The following is a 19,406-nucleotide window of genomic DNA, read 5'->3' as shown; positions in this document are numbered from 1 at the left end:
GCATTATTACATTGAAATATAAGAAAACTGACATTTTAATAGGTCACAAGTGGTCAAGGGTTAGAATTTCATCTGCTTTAACGCATATTATTTGACAAGTGTGTTATAAAACCAGCTGTTTTGTTATAGTCAAACCACAGCTACAGTAGCATAAAACGTGAGTAACCCAGATCAGGCCAGACACGGAAGCTTAGTTCTCGTCCCGTCACTAGAGTGAGTGTGAGGTTGGCCGGGGAGAGCGTGGTTTTGGTGAGCTGCACTCCAAAACAGAACAGAATTCCAAAGGTAATGCCTCCTTGTTAAAACATTGGTCTTGGAACCAATCAGGCTTGGCTTCCTAATCTGTAAAATGGGTAATAATAATAATACCACCTTTCTTAGGGCCTTATGAGAATGAAGTCATGCACTGTGTTTACTCCGCCTGGTAGGTGGCACGTAGTTACGAGTGAATAAATAGTAGCTGATACTATCACTCGATGCATAGCAGCCCATACCCTGAAAGTCATGGGGATGTTGACTGATATGCATTAAACTGACTGACCTTTCCTGGGTCTCCGTGGACCATGTCCCAGAAGCAGATAGTCTTTGAAAACCAGTCTTTGTTCTTCAGTGGCTGAGGTGGAGACGGAGAACCGGACCCGTGCATAACGAGTCGTTGTATTGTGTGTGTGCTGTAATTAAGGGTAAACCCACTTCTGCAGACTTGCTTTCATGTAGCACAAATAGGGCAGCTGGGATTAAATCCCCTCGGTGGAAAGCAATGACCCCAGCACTAAGCACCCTTGTCCACTTCACAGCAACCTGCGGAGGGACGCTGAGCAGCATGGGGGGTGTGATCTTGAGCCCAGGGTTTCCGGGCGCTTACCCCAACAACCTGGACTGCACCTGGAAGATCGAGCTGCCCATTGGCTACGGTGAGTGAAAGCATTTTCATTCCTAAAAATTCAACTTTTTAATTTGTATATTGGAAAGAATTCAGCAGAATAAAAAATGCACCTTATTCTGTTGACGTAACTGTCTTTAATTGAAAGTGGCTTAGAAATTTAAATAAAGCTTTGGCAGAATGACTTCAAGAACAGAAAGTTATTAAAAAATCAATTCGGCCATGCAGCTCTTTTCAAGGCAAATTAAATTAGATGGATGATGATAGAGTGAGCACACGAAGTATAAAATGTAGCATCGCTAATTCAATTATCCATGTCTTTATTTATAATACCACCTTTTATGATCTATTTCTGGAATTCACTGATGGTTGTTGTTTCTTGGGAACGATTTCTAAGGCTTTTTCAGGTTATGGCACGTTTTAGGATTGTTCTATAAGTTTTTTGTAATTACATATTGCACTGATGTAGGTTCATGGAAATGGCTTTTTATAATACTTAGTTTCAAACTTTCTGGTTATCCACCTTAAATAATTAATAATTTTAATTGTTGTGGACACTGAAATCTCATTATGGCCTTTTCCAGAAATTCATAGTCTTCGTGAAATTTTTATTCCCTACCAGTACTTTCCTTGTCTGCATCATGATGTCCTACATATCCGATCTCATTAATTTGGGTTTTCTCCATTTGTGATTTTCTCCAAAACACCTGGGAAGGTGCACCAAGGTAGGCCCGCACTGAGTGTCCTAGGAAATAGTGATTGAGAACTTACACACTAAGTGAAAAGTTAGTTCAATGATGAACTTAAGCCTAAGTGGAAATCAGTGCCCTAGAAGATCATATTTTTTATTAGGTTTTCTAAACTTTGCCTTAAGAACCTATGCCCAGAATGGCAGCAGCAGGAGTGCAGAATTGGAGAGGAAGGGTTCACTTGCTTGGCAGAAAGCAGCCAAGAGGAATCGTAGGCAGGAGGGCCTGGCAGGTTCCAGTCAGGTGTGCGATTGTGGACACACTGTGGACAGACATGGAGTGTGACACCAGGGAACAGGGGAGTGTGGAAGGGCACCCCCGCTGGGGAGACCTCATGGGAGTTCATGTCCATTGGGGTTTTTAAGGGGCCAGCCAGGGGGTGAGTGGAATTAGGAAGGGGAGAGACCACTAAAGGATTACAGAGGCTCTCTATCTCTTCCAGTTTTTTAGTGTAGTTTTGTTTTTTGATCATCAACTCTCTGAGCATTGGGGAAGTAGTTCTGCGCTGTGTTGAACCAGCATTAACTCAGCTATTCTCAAAAGCGGGGTCTGTTTCCATTCCCTGGGGATCTAAAGATGTGGATGTGGTTGATACAATGGTTGAGTCAGCGGTGGGGTTGGATGGGGATGGGCCATACCTGCGACCCACCCTATTCCAACACAGCCTTAAGGCCCCTGAGGGTCAGAGGCTTATTAGACAAATGACCACAGTAGTTAAAAGCAGAGAGTCAGAGAACTGCAGGCCCACAGCAGTGCTGACTCTGGTGGGGCATGGTCTACAAAATGGGAAATGTGCGTTTCTCATCTTAAAAACCAAAAGAGCCCCATAGGGTTATCGTGAGGGCTAACTAAAACAATTCAGGTGTGCAGCCCAGGTCTTGGCCGTGTAAACAGAAACAACAGAAAACAAAGAAGTCAGGTGGATTTTTTATTATTATTATTCCAAATATTTCCCACTTTCCTTTCAGATCTCATGAGAAATACATTATTCATGAATGGATATAAATATTTTATTAACTTGTTTTTCCAACTTGACCATTCTGTGATTGAAAAGGTTATAGTCTGGCATTTTTCCTTATGTTGCTCATGCATAAGCCAATATGAAAGATAATAATTTAGGGGGAAAAATGAGTCATGTTGTCTTATGGTCATGATCTATGAACTCAAACAAAATATCTATTTAAAGAAATATCAGAATGAGAAAAAAGATTTATGAAATGTTATAATTAAAATAATTTAAGTCTTTAAATGTTTGATATTGCATAGTATTGGGTTTTGGAAACATCCTGAAGAAAAGGCGAAAGTAGTAAATTTTAGGTCATGAATCCTAAATACATACAAAATAGTATCACCGTCCCTGGCTCTTTAGAATAGATGTAGTTATGCTTCAGAATACACTTGAGCCATGAACAACCTGGGGCTTGGGGTGCTGACCTCTGCATAGTCAAAGATCCAAGTATGACTTTTGATTCCACAAAAACTTAATTCCTAGTAGCCTACTGTAGACCAGAAGCCTATGAACACATAAGTTGTATGTTATATTCGTATCATGTACTGTATTCCTACAATAAAGTGAGCTAGAGAAAAAGAAAAATCATTAAGAAAATATTAAGAAAGAGAAGATACACGTATGGTTCTGTACTGTAAAAATCTGCATATAGACGGACCCATACAGTTCAAGCCTGGGTTGTTCAAGAATCGACTGTGATATTAAAGATTAAATGTAATGCACCAGGTCTGCTTGTGATAAAGTTTACAATCTCTAAATATCCTTCTAAACATGAAGTCACAAATTTAGGGAGAAGGCATGTAAGTGGTGGTAGGTCCTTCGACATGGTGAATATTTAGGATTTTCTGTCCTTGCTACAAAAGTTTCTGAGGTTTAAAAATTTACAGGGCATTTTGCTGATGTCGAGAAAACTCTACAGCCTCGCTTTCATCCCCACAGGAGATTCTTGAAACTCTTTAGTAAATTAATTAATTAATTAATTAATTAATTTGCCTATTCCTGGTCTTCTTTAATCTCTGACTCTTCTCCATCGTAATGAAGTGGCTAAAAACACCATCTCCTCTCTCAAAGGCACACGTTTGAGCTCTACATTTTCAGCTTCATGTGACGTATTTTCATCTGGGGCATCCAAAGGGGTCACAGACTCCGTTCAAATGCAGATTTATCACTTTCTTCCTCTCCTTTGCTTGGTGTCTTCCATAGTGGATTCTCCTAGTTGGTTCCTCTCCATATCTCTCCATATCTCCAGCACTCCCGTTTCCCTGGGACTTCCCTCCCCCTCGACCTTAGCAGCAGATTCCTCCCCGGGCCTCCCAAGTCAGAGGTAAACATCAGATAACTCCCCTGGAATTTTGAGAAAGTAAGTTTGGGTTTGAAACCCAGGAATCTGTAAGTTTAAGTTAAACATACCAAAGGTTTCTTATTAAGAAAAAAGGGGGGGGGGGCACCCGGGTGGCTAGTGGTTGGGCATCTGCCTTCAGCTCAGGCCATGACCCCGAAGTCTCGGGATCAAGTCCCACATCAGGCTCCCCTCAGGGAGCCTGCTTCTCCCTCTGCCTGGGTCTCTGCCTCTCTCTGCATCTCTCATGAATAAATACATAAAATCTTAAAAAAAAAAAAGTATAGCAACGATGACCATCATTGCCCTTCATGATAATTTCTCCCCTCTTTGATCTCCCATATTGTGTCCTATTAGCACCAAACCTTAGGATGATTCTGGAACTTTCCTTGCAATTACCACCCAGGACAGGGCTTCTGTGTTCTCAGTGGAACAGGGAGGTTGGGAAGATACGTTTCTATGGATGTCACAGCAATTGACCTGGGAAATCTCCGTCGTTAGGATGATCTTGGTAGGAGAGATATTTGCTCCTTCAAGGTGTAACGTGATGGGTATTTAACGTATGAGGTAGAGTTAACTGGCTCTTCCAAGTGAACATGCACATCAGCGCGTCGCTATCGCAGCTCACTGCCCACGCCTGCCCTAGATCTCCTGCGCGCGCGCGCGTGTGTGTGTGTGTGTGGGGGATTCTCCTAATGCCTCTTTCTCTGTCTGAGGTTTGGGAAACCATTTCAAGCAAAGTATGTGGCAGCATCAATGAGGGAAGTTCATCAGGAAATGGGCACGTGGGAAACTCACTCACATAAAACACAGAGGGCAGCTTACTGCAAACACGTAGCTAAACTTGAAGCACCAAATACCGAGGAAAGTGACTGCTTAGACCAGCAGGTCTCAGATTTCACCATGTGCAGGAATCCCTGGCAGGAGTCAAGTCGTTATGATGAAATCCCGGTGGCTGGTCCCTCCGTGCTGTGTCTCCACACTGCTGGCCAGACGTGGAAGGGGGATCCAGAGTTTTCTTAAAAATAAATTCCATTTCAAAAATAATAATAATAATAATAATAATAAATAATAAATAAAATAAATTGCATTTCAATATTTTTAAGGTTGATTTTCTCATTTCTTCAAATGCTACCCCAAGTATCTGCACCTGCATCCCCGTGTTCCTAATTTTCAGTCGTGGTTTCTGGCTGCTTGGGGCAGTGAGGACTATCGTTCTGGTAAACACCGATGATTCCAGGCCCACCAGCTGCCTGTATAATACGTTTCTGCAGAACATGATACCATTGCCCTTCTTGATGGTTTTCATTCATGGGAGGTTTTGTCGGGGGTTTTGAATCTGCCCGTACAGCAGGGTTGCATGGGACCGATAGAGTGTCAGATCCATTACTTAAGCAGCTACCAGCTCAGTCAGATAATTCTTGTGATTATCCCATTCCCTCCCGGGCCCATGGGTCAGTCGAGAGTTTAATTAAACAGGCAAGATGATTAGTTGCTTTGGCGCTACGTGCCAACCACCGTTGTCTCGCCTTCCTAACTACTCGTTCCGGTGACAGCTATTTCCTACATCCCATCCCAGGGAGAGAATGTGGCTCTCCAAGTGGTGGAGCGACTCTGAGCTGAGGGGCAGGTAGCAGGTGTCCTGGGTGCTCCTGTCTGGGTAGAAAGCTTAGCACGATCGGTCACTGGTGCTATGACTTTGCACAACTTACCACCTGTTTTTGACCTTCATTTCCTTATCTTTAAATTAAATATCACCGGGGCACCTGGGGGGCTCAGTCAGTTAAGCATCTGACTTCAGCTCAGGACGTGGTCTCAGGGTCCCAGGGTCCAGCCCTACATGGAGATCCCTGCTCAGTGGGGAGCCTGACTCTCCCTCTCCCTCTCCCTCTCCCTCTCCCTCTGTCCCTGCTCCTACTGTCTCTCTCTCTCTTGCTCTCTCTCATGCATGTGCTCTTTCTCTAATAAATAAATAAAATCCTTTTAAAAAAATGATAGAATAAATGAATAAATAAATAAATAAATAAATAAATAAATAAATATCATAAAATATGATGCTCACAGGGCTGTTCTGAAATAATGCGAATGCCTGATACAGAGCAGGTGTTATTTGACTGTGAGCTCCTTTTCGTTGTTACACCAAAGTCTCTGATGATTTCCACAGATCTTTTTTGTTGCTGTCTTGTGTGGCTTTGGCACAAGCGTAATCGACACACAATGCCTGTCTCTGTTTTCTGGATTTTTCCAAAGTCACAGCCATCAGCAGAAATGCCACCATGCTTTTTGTTTGTTTTTGCTTTATCGTTGCGTTTCATACTTAAAATCCACTGCACTGACTTTGCCTGCCGCACTGTTCAAAAGGACCATGTCCTTGACCATCTAGGGCCGGTGTAGGGAAGCTATAACGAGTGCTTCGGAACATTCACATGGCTCTGAAACTCTGATCTCCTTTGCCATGGGTTCATTATGCACAGGGGATGCTAAATAGAGCGCTTCATATTCACAAGGTCTATCAGCTAAAAAATGGGGGTTTAACTCAGGAGTCATGGTCACATTACTATTTAAAGTTTTGTCAAATCCAAAGTCAAAATGTCTTTGTGCAGATGACGTTTACTGACACTTAATTTTCGGTGTGAACAATAATCAGAGGGGCACGAAGATCATGTGCTGTGTAAATTCCACCAAATGGACGTTCAGATTGATTTTCTTGTTGTAATAACACATTTTTTTTCTTCGGCGTTTTGTGAGATAATAAAAGGTTAGCTAAGTTACGCTTACATCAATCCCTTCATTTTAGCTTCGTGGTGTCAAACTGGACACAAGTCGCTGAAATTCAGAGAGCCGAATAATCCCATTTTAAACCAGATTAGCACTGGGCTGTGTTCAGTTCCATTTCCCGATGTGTATGAGGCGGTTTGATATGTGGCTGCGTACTTTATCCTGCTTAAAATGCTAATTTTCCCCCTAAATTCATAATTGCCCTAATTCTGTTTCCATCTCAAGTTTAATTCCAAATCAGATAAAGGCCACGTTTGCTGTTTCCTTCCCTCTGAGATACTGGCCGTCTTTAACGCTTTGCCCCCTTGATCGGCTTGCTGACCTCCAGTTCTTTCTTGACTGCGTCATTCCATGAATTTCAAACTGTACGTCTGGGTAAATCCACTGAGGTCTGCGCGTGCACATCTGAAACGAGCCTCTCGTAAACCATTTCCTTGCTACTCGATTTGATACCCACCACGTGAACGAGTCTCGCAAGCGTCTGATCTCGCCCTAGGTCCCCGCATGCATGGGGCACTTTCGGGGCACGGAGGGAAACGGCAGGAACTTGGCGGCTGCTGGTGGTTGTTCTTGTGGCAGCCTCTGCACCCTGCCTCGTGGGGACACGTGTGACGGGTGTCCCCGGATCTCTGTAGACCACGGGGCTCAGCAGCCCCAACCTAGTCACATACTCAAAACAAGAGTTGCCTACTACAGTTTCCTTATTAGTAACAGAACTCTTATCAGATCTGGCGGCTGTCCTACAAATCTGGGTTTTGATTCAACAATGGGGGTGCGGGGGCACAGCCAGTACTGACGTGTGGCCTACTACATGGGCCGGTACCTCAGCTCCCGTGGCCGTGGAGGGGCGGTCAGAACTGGGGGACAGACAGGGCCATGAGCCCTTCCTCCCTCCTCCTCCGTCTGTCTCTCCTTGCGTCTCTCCTTCCCTCTCTCCTTCTCTCTCTGTCTCATCCTCTCTCAATCCCTCTTTCTTTTTTTTCTTCTTCCAAATTTCTTTTGACCAACATATTTGCTGAAATTTAGGGGAAAAAATTTCACTGATGGTTCTTCAACGAAGAGAATTATTTGACATTTTTAAATATTTACAGGAATGTTTTAAGTCGATGGCATTGCTCCCCGCTCCTGTATTGCACGTGACATTGGGGTGGCCGAGACCAAGGCCGACGGGGCCCCCCCTTCCCAATGGCTCATGAGCTGCTTATCTATAGATTCCGACTAGGTCACATGAATTTAGTTACTCATTGTAAGATGATTCTAAGTTCTGGTTGAGTGGTTAAAGATGTTTCCCTCAGACCAGGTTTTTCTCCTGCCATTTGCTTCCTTCACCCCTTCCTAGAGTTTCTCCTTTTCTCTTTTTTTTTTTTAATTTATTTTATTCATTTATTTTTTAGCAACCTCTACAGCCAAGGTGGAGCTTGAACTCATGACTCTGAGATCAAGAGTCTCATGCCCTTGCAGCTGAGCCAGCCAGGCTCCCTCTGAGGCTCCCCACATTCCCTTCACCCCTTCCCTCCTCTTACAGTCAAGGTTGAACAGTGTTAATACAATCAGTCCTCTCCAGTAAGAACTGGAGCATTTCCAGCGTCCTGAGCAGGTTAGCTCTTGTTAAACCAGGAAAGTGAGCTCTTTGTCACCAGCCCTGGGTATAAGCCTAGCTCTGCTGGCCCCACGCTGCCCTGACCGTGACACCCAACATTGCTGACCTTGCTCACCTGTCAAATTATGATGATGCTCATAAGGACTTTGCTGATACCTGTGAGGGAAATGTCAGCTGGTAACCTGGAGCCCCTGTGCGGTGGTCGGCCTCCCACTGAGGCCAAACACAAAGGACCGTGGCTGACTCTCCTGCGCCTCCTCGTGAAGTTTTCTCCACAATTCATAAAATCGTTTTTCTTGGCTGACTTCAAATGTCCTGAGCGCCACGTGTCTCTTTCCTACATTACATGAACTGTCCTTGTTCCTTTTGCACTGAGTTCTGCTTGTGATACCCGGATTCCCGTCAATACCTAAGTAGACACGTTTGCTTTAGTTCCTCTCTGCCCTTGTACTTAAGTCAGACAGCCCAGGGACGCATCGTCTTCAGTTTTCCAAACTCACAAAGCCCGTGTTGACTATATTAGATGAAAAGTAAAGATAAAGCTCCTCTTACCAACCAAGAGCAGAGGAACAGCACATAGTCCAGCTTTTCTCATGAGTTGGGAGAATAATCGGTAATGGCTCTTGGATTTCTCAATTTAAGCTTTACAGACCTAAATTAATTGCATGAATTTGTGTAAAAATGAACGCCAGACCCAGCACTTTGTCACCACACTGGGTGTCGGTGTAGCTCTGCTGGCCCCGGGCTGCACTGGACGGGACCCCTAGCCTCCGTGAGCCTTACCTCACTCACCTGTCCAATCGTTTTATTTATTTATTTTCAAAAATGTCACAAAGTTGCAACAAGTGACTGTTAAATATTCCTCTACATTCCCCTAAATTGTCCTCCACGATGAATATAACAGCAGTGACATTGGTCATCTGGACGGTCTCAGCATGTGACCTGAGCCAGGCTGTTGGATGGAAGCGTGTCAGTGGCAGTGGGTCCCCGGGTTGACTTTCTTGCCCACGTCCATGACTTGCTTTTTAAAAAAAAAAATTTTTTTTATTTATTTATGATAGTCACACACACACACACAGAGAGAGAGAGAGAGAGAGAGAGAGAGAGAGGCAGAGACACAGGCGGACGGAAAAGCAGGCTCCATGCACCGGGAGCCCGACGTGGGATTCGATCCTGGATGCCCAGGATCGCGCCCTGGGCCAAAGGCAGGCACTAAACCGCTGCACCAACCCCATGACTTGCTTTTTTATGTGCTCATGACACAGTTGAAGCAATCACTTGCTAAAACTAACAAATCCCTTGTGCGGTGGGATCATCATCCATTTAAAAGCCACTTTGAAAGGTTGTTGCATTTCTTTAGACCCATTTGGGTTTCTTTCTTGAGGTAGTTGTAAAGTAGCTCACGGATGATTAGACGTAGTTACAACCTTGTGTTTTTTGGCTGGAATAGTTGTACAGAGCTGGACAGCCATTGCCGTGCTTGAGCGCTGGTCGCTCTTCTGTGTACTTCACCTGTAGCGCTCTGTGATATAATGGCGGCGATCATATTTCACAAATAGCTTGATTTTAGGGACATTGATTACATCAACAAAGGTCACACCACCAGTGGGCGGTGCAGGTGACGGGGAACCAACACGTGCTGGAACGGGAATTGTGTGCTCTCGGCCACTACGACCACACGGCCTCCCAGAGAACCTTGTGCGCGGAGACTAACCCAATTTTAATCACTTTCGATAAGCACCGATCTGCTACATTTTGTCATTCACTTTCATTCATCGTGCATATTTTCCCCTAGGTGCACACATTCAATTTCTGAATTTTTCTACGGAAGCGAATCACGACTACCTGGAAATTCAAAACGGGCCGTACCACACGAGCCCGACCATCGGGCAGTTCAGCGGCGCCGACCCCCCGTCCGCCCTGCTCAGCACGACACACGAGACGCTCATCCGCTTCTACAGCGACCATTCCCAGAACCGGCAGGGGTTTAAACTCGCTTACCAAGGTAGGAACGCGCACGCGGCATGAACCCACTCGCTGGTGACGGACGCGGGCCGCCAGGGCCTCTGCTTCCCGGGTGCGTGGCACAGCCGGGCCGTCCGCGTGGACAGGGAGCCCGGGCGCCCCCCGCGCACCTTCCCTCCTAGCCCGCCCACGTCACAGCCCTCCCCTGTCGCTGTCCTCTGAGCCGCTGGCCCACAGGGCCCTTCCCGACTATGTCGCGGTCGCTGGACTCCCGGTGGCAGCGGGGCGGGCCACGGCTTCCGCGCCCTGGGCCTCATCTCAACTCAAAATACGGTCTAATGGTGTTGTTCGTGCCATTTCAACTTATGTCAGAAAAACACAGACCCAGTGAATGAGCTTCACGTTTTTTTTTAAACCGTCTAAACATGAGACATTACAACAAATTTGATTCAGGCATTATCAAACCATTTCTGTCACAGGAAAAAGTTCACAATTTTCATCTCATGCCAAATAATTTAGCTGGCCTTTCTTGAAAATTGTCAAATCAAATGAAGCTGAAAATGTCAACAACAGAGCTCTTCTCTCTTGTGTTTGACCATGACTAAGTCACTTGCTTTCATTAATCTTAGAGACTGTCTTTGAAGTTAGGGGCTTTCCTGTTTTCTTACTGGAAAGGGATGATGTTTTATGTCGAGGTTTTAGACGTCGTCACTGAAGTTGTTACTTAAATATAAGACACACGTTTAGGTTTCCGAATTCGGGGGTCTCTTAAAATACAAAATCCAGGGAGGAGGCAAAAAGAGAGGCAAGAAAGGCTGGCCAGTGAGGAAGAGGCAGGCTGAACCCCTGTGCCCGCGGCGCCCCGACTGCTCCCTCCTCCCCGATGCCCTCAGGAAGGTGTCATCTCCTGCTCCAGAGGTTCATGCACACACAGGTGCACACACAGGTGCAAACACACAGATATACACACACAGGTGCACACACAGGTGTATACACAGCTACACATAGGTGCACACACAGGTGTGCACACACAGGTGCACACGCACAGGTGCACACACAGGTACACAGGTGTACACACAGTGCACACACAGGTACAAATGCACAGGTGCACACACAGGTATACAGACAGGTACTCACAGGTGTACACACATATGCAGGTATCCACACCAATGTACACACACAGGTGCACACACATGCAGCTACACACGCACAGGTGTACACATACAAGTGCAAACACGCAGGTTCACACACATGTCCATACATGCAGGCACACACACAGGTATACACACAAGTGCACGTGCACACACAGGTATACACATAAGTGCAGGTGCATGCACAGGTGTAAACATGGGTACACACACAGGTGCACACACAAGTGTACACATGTGCAGGTACACATATGGGTGCACAGACAAGTGTATACATACACAGGCACACACAGGTGCATACATGCAGGTGCACACACAGGTGTACACATGCACAGGTGTACACATGGGTACACACACGGGTACACACACAGGTGTATACACATGTGCAGTTATACATACGGGTACACAGGCAGGTGTATACATACACAGGCACACACAGGTGCATACATGCAGGTGCACACACATCTATTTATACATAATTTCCAGTGTGCCTTTGACCCCTGTCTGCCCTCAGCTTCCACTTTCTGGGAGACAGTCTGGGGCCTTGGGTGACCCCGTTTCTCAGCTACTGGTCTCTTGCCGTCGGCTCTTTCCCAGTCTCGTTTAGCCTGTGCCACACCTTGGCACCCATGGCGTCTTCCGCTCCCGCCCCCCCAAGGGCATGCACCAAGTCACGTGTCCCTGGGTGTGTCCTGCACGGTCCCTGAGCTGGCAGACCCTGCTCCCCGCCCTGAGGGACAGCGCAATCTCGTGGCGACTCCACAGCCACGGGACCTCCTTACCTGTGCGCCTTGCTCCTCCCCTGGACTGGCCACGGCCCGTGCAGGGCTCACGGAGCCCCACGTTTCCATCATCACGTCCCCCGGGATCCTCCACACCTGGACACGGAGGCTGGGGCGGTCGGGACGGGACAGCCGTCCTGCTCATCCCGGTGCTCGAGTTTTGTGGGTCCCAGGACCGGAGTCCCTCCCGCTGCCCCCCGCCCCCCGCGTCACCCAGGCGCCAGGCCTCCGGGCAGCGCTCAGCATGCACCTTTATTTCCAGGTGGGCTCCGCTTGCAGGCTGCCTGCCTCCCTGCTCCGCTCGTATCCCCCGCTGCCGCCATGCCCACCACCGTCATCCTTGGGCAGCCCCGCGGCATCTCTGGGGTCATGCCAGGCCCCCCGCCTGCATCCCATGCCTCCTCCTCCGCATCCTCCTCTTTCCCCCGGAGAACAGCCTTGCAAGTTGGGCCACCTTCATTCTTCCCCGTGAGAGGCGAGGGCGTTCCCAGCCCCGGTGTCCCCAGTCTCATGCAGCCCCTCAGGCTGACCAAGGACACACGTCACCTGAGACGGTGCCACACAAAGGGCAGCACTCTGGCCTGAGACCAGCACAAAGCTCCAGGGTTAAGAAGAGGGGGTTTCCTCTGTAGGGAGGACGGACACCCGTGGAGGGGCGCTGGGGCCCTGGGAGTGCCGGCCAGGGTGCCAGGGGCCGGGGCTGGCGCAGGATGACAGCAGGGTCTGGCTCCCATGCATTTTGTCCTGACGCCCTCGTGGGAACGCGCCATTGGGCTGAGGGCTTCTGGGACGAGGAGAGACTTGGGAGAATTTCTGGCTGGCGTGGTGCCAGGCAAGCAGGGGGCCCCTGCATCTTGTGGCATTGTTGGACAGGAAGGTCTTGGACCTAAGGCGCTGCTGGGAGAGCAGCACGGGCCTGCGTGCACGTGTGCACATGTGTGTGCGTGTGCATGTGCGCTGGGCTTCCTCACTTTCCCTGGCAGAGGGTGAGAAGGCGTTGGCCGGTGTCCGAGACAGGAGCGTTCCACCTCCACACGTTCCCGTTGTCCTGGCCTCTATCTGTCCGCGTGGCTGGACTTGAAACCTCAGTAGTATTTACTGTGAATTCCAGGCTTCTCTTTCATGTTTATGTATATCTGGTCTCTACCCTTCCCCTCTTTCTATTGAAACGTACATTCTGTTAAAGTGTGAACGTTTCATTCACAACCATTGTCATTAAAAAAAAAAAAACATTGTCATTTTAAACCGGGTTATTACATGGTGACCTGCGCCATTCACTCAGCGTGATCTTAGTGTATGACCCAGTAGGAAAGAGATACACGGTGACTCTCCTCTCCATAAGCTGCCAACTGCGTGATTAATCTCAGTTGATCCCAAGAATCCCAGAGTCCCAAAAAGACTTTTCAAAAATCTTCCCCAATTTGAATATTCTCAATACTGTATTCAAAATCTGACTTTTCTTTCCTTATTGACCTAAATTCAGATACCAATTCCCATGAATGGCACTATATTTTAGTATAGTTTTTGAAGCTACATTTTATCTTGCATGACTCTAACCTCCATAGTTCAAAAATATTATTTCATTTTATTCTTCTTGATATTTTCCAGGAAAGGGTTATTAAGGCCCTGCCTGCATAGCTCTGAGGCTACCAATTACTTAAACCCAAAAAGAATGATTTGAAATAGACACGCACTACACACACACAAAGTCTAAATAGGAATTATCCAGACAAGAGGTCACAAGTAGCTGCAGTTGGCTGGCAAAGGATTATTCTTAAAATATTTTTATTTATTATTATTGTATTATATATTATATATTAATTATATATTATATATTATATTATATGCATATATATTATATATTATATATGTATTATATAATATATCATATATCATATATTATATATGTATCATATATGTATTATATATATAATTAATTATATATTATATTAGTTATAGATATAATTAATATATAATTATTAATATATAATCATATTAGTATTAATATATAATATATTATTTATTAATATATTAATTGATTATGTTATGATTAATATATGATCGTATAATATATTATATGATTTTATTAGTATTAACATATAATATATTATATTAATATATAATTATATTGATTAATATATAATTATATTAGTATTAAAATATAATTATATTAGTATTAATATATAATATATTATTTATTACATGTTATTTTATTTATTAAATATTTTAAATATTTCGAATTACATTTCACGTGATTTGTGAAATATCTGTAGATCCACTTCCCTTTATCTTGCAGAATCAGAATCTGCAAACATTTGGTCAGGGTTCACATGGAGGGACAGTCCCCTGAGGTGCCCTAGTGACGGCCCCTTTCGGAGTGGAAAGGCATCGACTTCAGAAGTTTCCTTTAGCCCCTGTGAGCTTGGATCATTGATGCTGTCTGTGTGGCCTTTAAACATTTTATTTTGTGAATTCTCATCTAGGCCAAACATCTAATTGACTGAGCAAATGTTTTATGTACTTGATGCCTGACCCTATTTTAAGTATCCATGTTAAAAAAAAAAGGTCTTTTTGTTGCAATTCCAATAGAAAAAATTTACCAAAAAAATAAGTAAATAAATAAAAAATAAATAAAATTAAAATTAAAAAAAATAAAAAATTAAATTAAATTAAATTTAAAAAATAAATTAATTACATAAATTTTTAAAAAGGGGAAAATAGTAAATGAATAATACCTAAGCCATGTAACTTTTTATTATAGGCAATTAATTTCCTATAAATGAATGCTGTAAAAATAAATCAGAAAATGAGAGCCTGAATTTGTGGTGCTCCAGTTTCTGGAAGGGTACCCTATCTGACAGAGATGACAATTAGCTGACCAGTGTTTGTCACTGTATGAAACTTTTTTTTTCACTGTATGAAATTTATAAATTGGCGAAATGACACAGTGTGGACCTGTAAGTCACATCGAAATCCCCAGGCCCTACCTGAGGTGTGGAAGCCACGCTTGTAATTAATGACTCGTCAGAAGATGCATAAGTCATGCAGGTGAGGGCTGTCATTGTCCGTGCTGTCTGTGCTGTGCCCCTTATTCTCAAGCCTTGTCATTTATTTATGGCCGCATAAAGGTCGGAAATGCTACCGGTGGATGTAGCTGTCGAGAAGTCAAATGACTTCTACAGGACTTGAGGGATGGAAGGCGAAGAGCTGTGTTGAATAAAAGTGAGTCCGTGGCCCTGTTTCTAAGCCAAAGGCTGGAAAGTGAAGGGCCTGCATGCACGAAATCTATCAGTTCCTTAGAGATGGGAAACTGCAGTCGATACCAGGAAGCCGGCCACGCGGGTCCCTGGCGGTCACATGACACCCTACGCTGTAAACTCTCGACCCAGGGTCGCTGGAGGTCAACGGACATAAGTAATGGGTACTTAGATTTTAACAATGAGGCGGGGGGAGTTTGGGGCCATTAAGAATTTAGTGACTCTTGCTTTTGGTTTTTCCAAGTGGACATTCGGGGAAGTTGGATATTCCTGTCTCTGCCTCCCTTTCTGGCATTACAATGTAATGACGGAATGCCCCCCAAACCCCGAAAGGCGATGTTAATTACGTCCACCATAGGAAGTGAAAATGTCTCTTTGTTCAGAGATCCGCTCTTTTCCTTTTTCCTTTTGCTCCCTGTACTAAGCACCGGTATTGCTATAGAAGGGATGTGTTGGGTCTTCTTATTCATCATATCATCATCATCTTATTCAATCATAAAACTGCTGAATCTGAGCGGATGGAATCTACGAGAAACTAGACATTGGCTTGTAGATGGGCTCCTCCCTTCAGGAGGGGAAGCAACGCAGGTGCCTTCCGGGCGGCGCGTGTGGCTCGCTGACTGCTCATCGCAGCCCGACCACGCTTTCTGCAGGACCGTGATGTCCCCTGAGACTGTCCCTCGCCGCGAGGCCCTGAGCCACCCCGTCTGGCAGGAGAGCGAGGCCGGGCTCTGCTCACCCTGTCCGGCCAGCAGGGAGGCCCAGCCCCCACCCCCCAGGGTGCCCCAGGCTTGAGCAGACAGGTGCCCGCCTTGTCGGGGTCCTTGCTGACCTTGTAGTGGGTCCACCTGAGGCCGAGCTCCCAGGCTCAGCTCCTGACATCGGAGGCCACAGCGCTGCGCGCTGCACGTCGGTGCTGTCCTGAGCTCAGACTTGCCCCGGGTCCTGCCCAGCGTCCCCCCGCCCAGCGCCCGGTGGTTCCTCTGGATGCACACCCCTCTCCCTCCACGACGTGAAGGCCCGCTGAGGCCTCTCCCTTGAGGCCTGGAGCCCGCCACCCCCCGAGCCCCCGGGCTGCCCCCCAGGCCAGGCAGCCTCCGCGGTCGCTGTTGCCATCCAGTAGCTTGTGTGGCCCATCGCAGCATCGGGGGATAGTCCAGGCTAAGGGCGAGACCACGATCCTGGCCTCGCCACCGAGCAGGAGGGGGCTGCCCTCGAGGCGGCGTCGCGGCCAGTCTGGCAGCAGGAGCACGTGTGTGCAGTGTGCAGGTGTGGGGTGTGCACCCGAGGAGTCCTGTGCACGACTGCACGTGCCTTACCCGCTGCTGGGCGCCCGGCCCGATGCTCGCCTGACAGAAGTCAAGCACCCGAGGGAGTCTTCAAAGCCATGTTCCAGGGGACGTGGGGGCCTCCGCCACCTCTGCTCCCCGACTCGGCGGTGTGTGCCCCGGGGTGAGTCGACGTGTGCGTGCTAAGTGCTATTCTGCGTGAGGAGCCACTAGGAATCTCTATTAACGGGACCTTGTTTGTGACATATTGTGGTAACTGAAGCTTGGGGTGATGCCCCAGAGGCCCTGCCTAGCCGCCAGCAGAGCCCCCTGGGGAGGTGGAGGCTACATTGAACCCGGTTTTATTAGATGCTTCTCACATGGAAACCGCCATCCGTTTTATATATATACACACACACACAGACTTTTATTAGGCGCTGTATGTGATATATTAGAGGACTCATTTCTCCAACAGAGTTTATTATATTTCAAGCAAAACAAGAATGAGGACAAACTGCTGATTTCATCCTGAAAGAGTGTAATAAAGTAGGAAATTGGTTGATAGTTGAAGCACAGTATGGGAGTCTGTTCTTTTCGTGAACATGGGTCTATAAAGTAAATTCAGACTCGGATAACAAGATTGCAGGGAGGCCTGCCACGCGCAGTGGACACTTGCCAAGCCGCTGGGCCCTGGCTCTCAGGAGAAGGCTGTTCTCAGTGTGGGGTGGCCCCTGGGAGGTGTGGGCAGCCTTGCGGTGTGTCTGCCTGGTTGGCCTGGAAGGAGCACGGTAGGGGGATAAAGGAAAGGAATGGGGTACACATATGTGCGAGTGAACACGTATGGATGTGCAACTGTGTGTGTGTGTACACGTGTGAGTGCTTGTGTGCATGCATATGTGTGTGCATGTGTGTGCGTGGATTGTGCATGGGTAGGGTGTGCACACGTGTGTGGATTGTGCACGTGGAGTGTGCACATGTGTGTGGATTGTCCACATGTGGAGTGTGCATGTGTATGTGTGGATTGTGCAGGTATTAGGAGTGCATGTGTGTGTATGGGATGTGCACATGTGGAGTGTGCATGTGTGTGGACTATATGTGTGGGCTGTGCACGTGTGTGGATTGTGCACCTTTGTGGGGTGTGCACGTGTGTGGATCGTGCTTGTGTGGGGTGTGCGCATGTGTGGATTGTGCGTGTGGGGGTGTGCACGTGTGGATTGTACACGTGTGTGGGGTGTACTTGTGTGTGGATTGTGCACGTGTGTGCATCGTGTGCGAGTGGGGTGTGCACGTGTGTGGATCATGCGCGTGTGGGGTGCGCACGCGTGTGTCCCTTCACGTGTCGTAGAGAGAGAGTCGTGCACGTTTGTCTTGCTTTCTGGTCCCAGGTCCCCGGGCCTCATCCTTACTTCACAGCTTCCTGAGCCGAGGTTTGCCGCGGGTTGTGACCACAAGGACAACCGGTAACGACACGTGTGCCGTTGGTCCTTGAGACACTTTCTTTCAAGACATATTTTCTCGCACCGGATCGGGGGCTCTTCCCTTCGGGCAGCTAGAGATCTGTTGCCCTGCCGACGGCTTCTCTGCGAGGCTGCCGAAGCCACATGCTGTGCCCACGGGTGAAGGAAGCCGGGGCGCGCCTGCGCAGACCTGGCGCCCGGTGCCTCGTGCTCGATCGCCACTTCCACGACGAGTGACAGCACTTCTTGTTCGGCACGTGGCTTAGAGCTCGGAGCCCCATTAACAGTAATCGTGAGTCGGATGCTCACGGATCCGGGAGAAAGCCTTCAGGGCTGATTTCTCCTCCTCTCAGTCTCAGGGATTCCGTGCTCGACGGTGGCTTCACCAGAAACTCACTACTTTGTTGGTAAAGTGTGTGACTTCACAGAAGTGAGGGTTCTGAGCTGTGAAGGCGACGCGCCAGGAGATGGCGGTGGGCCCAGAACCCTGCAGCCGGCCGCGTCCTCTCGGTGCCCACGCGCCAGGAGGTCGTTCCCTGCCATCACCACATGTGCTACAAGTGGGACGCGGTGAATCCCTTTCTAGCACGAGGCGGGTCGGGGGTCCCCTCGCGCACCAGCCTCTGGGACGTGGGCTCCGATCTGGTTCGTAGTTGGCCGTCGCCCTGCGCTTCCCGGGGCTGAGGGCAGCTTCCCACAGGGGCCGTGGCGGGGGGTGGGGGGGCAGTGCCAGCAGGTGTCTCAAGATGCTCAGAGACGTCCCCGCTGGCGCATCCTCTGATCTCTGCTGCTTGCATGCAATCGCCTTTAGCTGCGTGTCTGATCCTTGTGCAGAGACACACAGGTGCAAATATAATAAGTAAAGCCGAGGGATGCTGAAATGGGAAAGGAGTGAAATTAAGGATTCTTTCATCCGCTAGCTGCAGTGAGGGTTTAACCGTTCTGTTAAAATTTGAAATCCATCTCACAATTTTGGAACTTGCAGAGACACCGTGTGTGTCAACTGTGCAGTGACTCCATCATATTTAAAATGTAAGCGTCATAATAGGTATTATTTATTGCACGAACTGTATTTGATTAATGATTGCACTGACAGTGATTGCTAGCACAATGCTTCTACAGGAGCTTTTTTTCAAAAAAGCAGAAAATGGAATAGATTCTTTGTAAATTT

General features: G+C 47.3%; 1 protein-coding gene across 1 annotated transcript in view; it reads left to right on the top strand.

The window, feature by feature from the left end:
* The window catches only part of CSMD1 (CUB and Sushi multiple domains 1), a 1,869,885-nt gene that overhangs the window by 1,693,646 nt on the left and 156,833 nt on the right, over positions 1-19,406 (top strand). The window contains 2 exon segments of the mRNA XM_055335505.1: positions 798-914; positions 10,154-10,363. Of these exon segments, the coding sequence (XP_055191480.1) occupies positions 798-914; positions 10,154-10,363 (327 nt within the window).

This window comes from Nyctereutes procyonoides, unplaced genomic scaffold (assembly GCF_905146905.1).
Source record: "Nyctereutes procyonoides isolate TBG_1078 unplaced genomic scaffold, NYPRO_anot_genome, whole genome shotgun sequence".
In the NCBI taxonomy this organism is placed as follows: Eukaryota; Metazoa; Chordata; class Mammalia; order Carnivora; family Canidae; genus Nyctereutes; species Nyctereutes procyonoides.
Note: the sequence above shows the minus strand (reverse complement) of the source record. Positions and strands in the feature narration are given on the sequence as shown.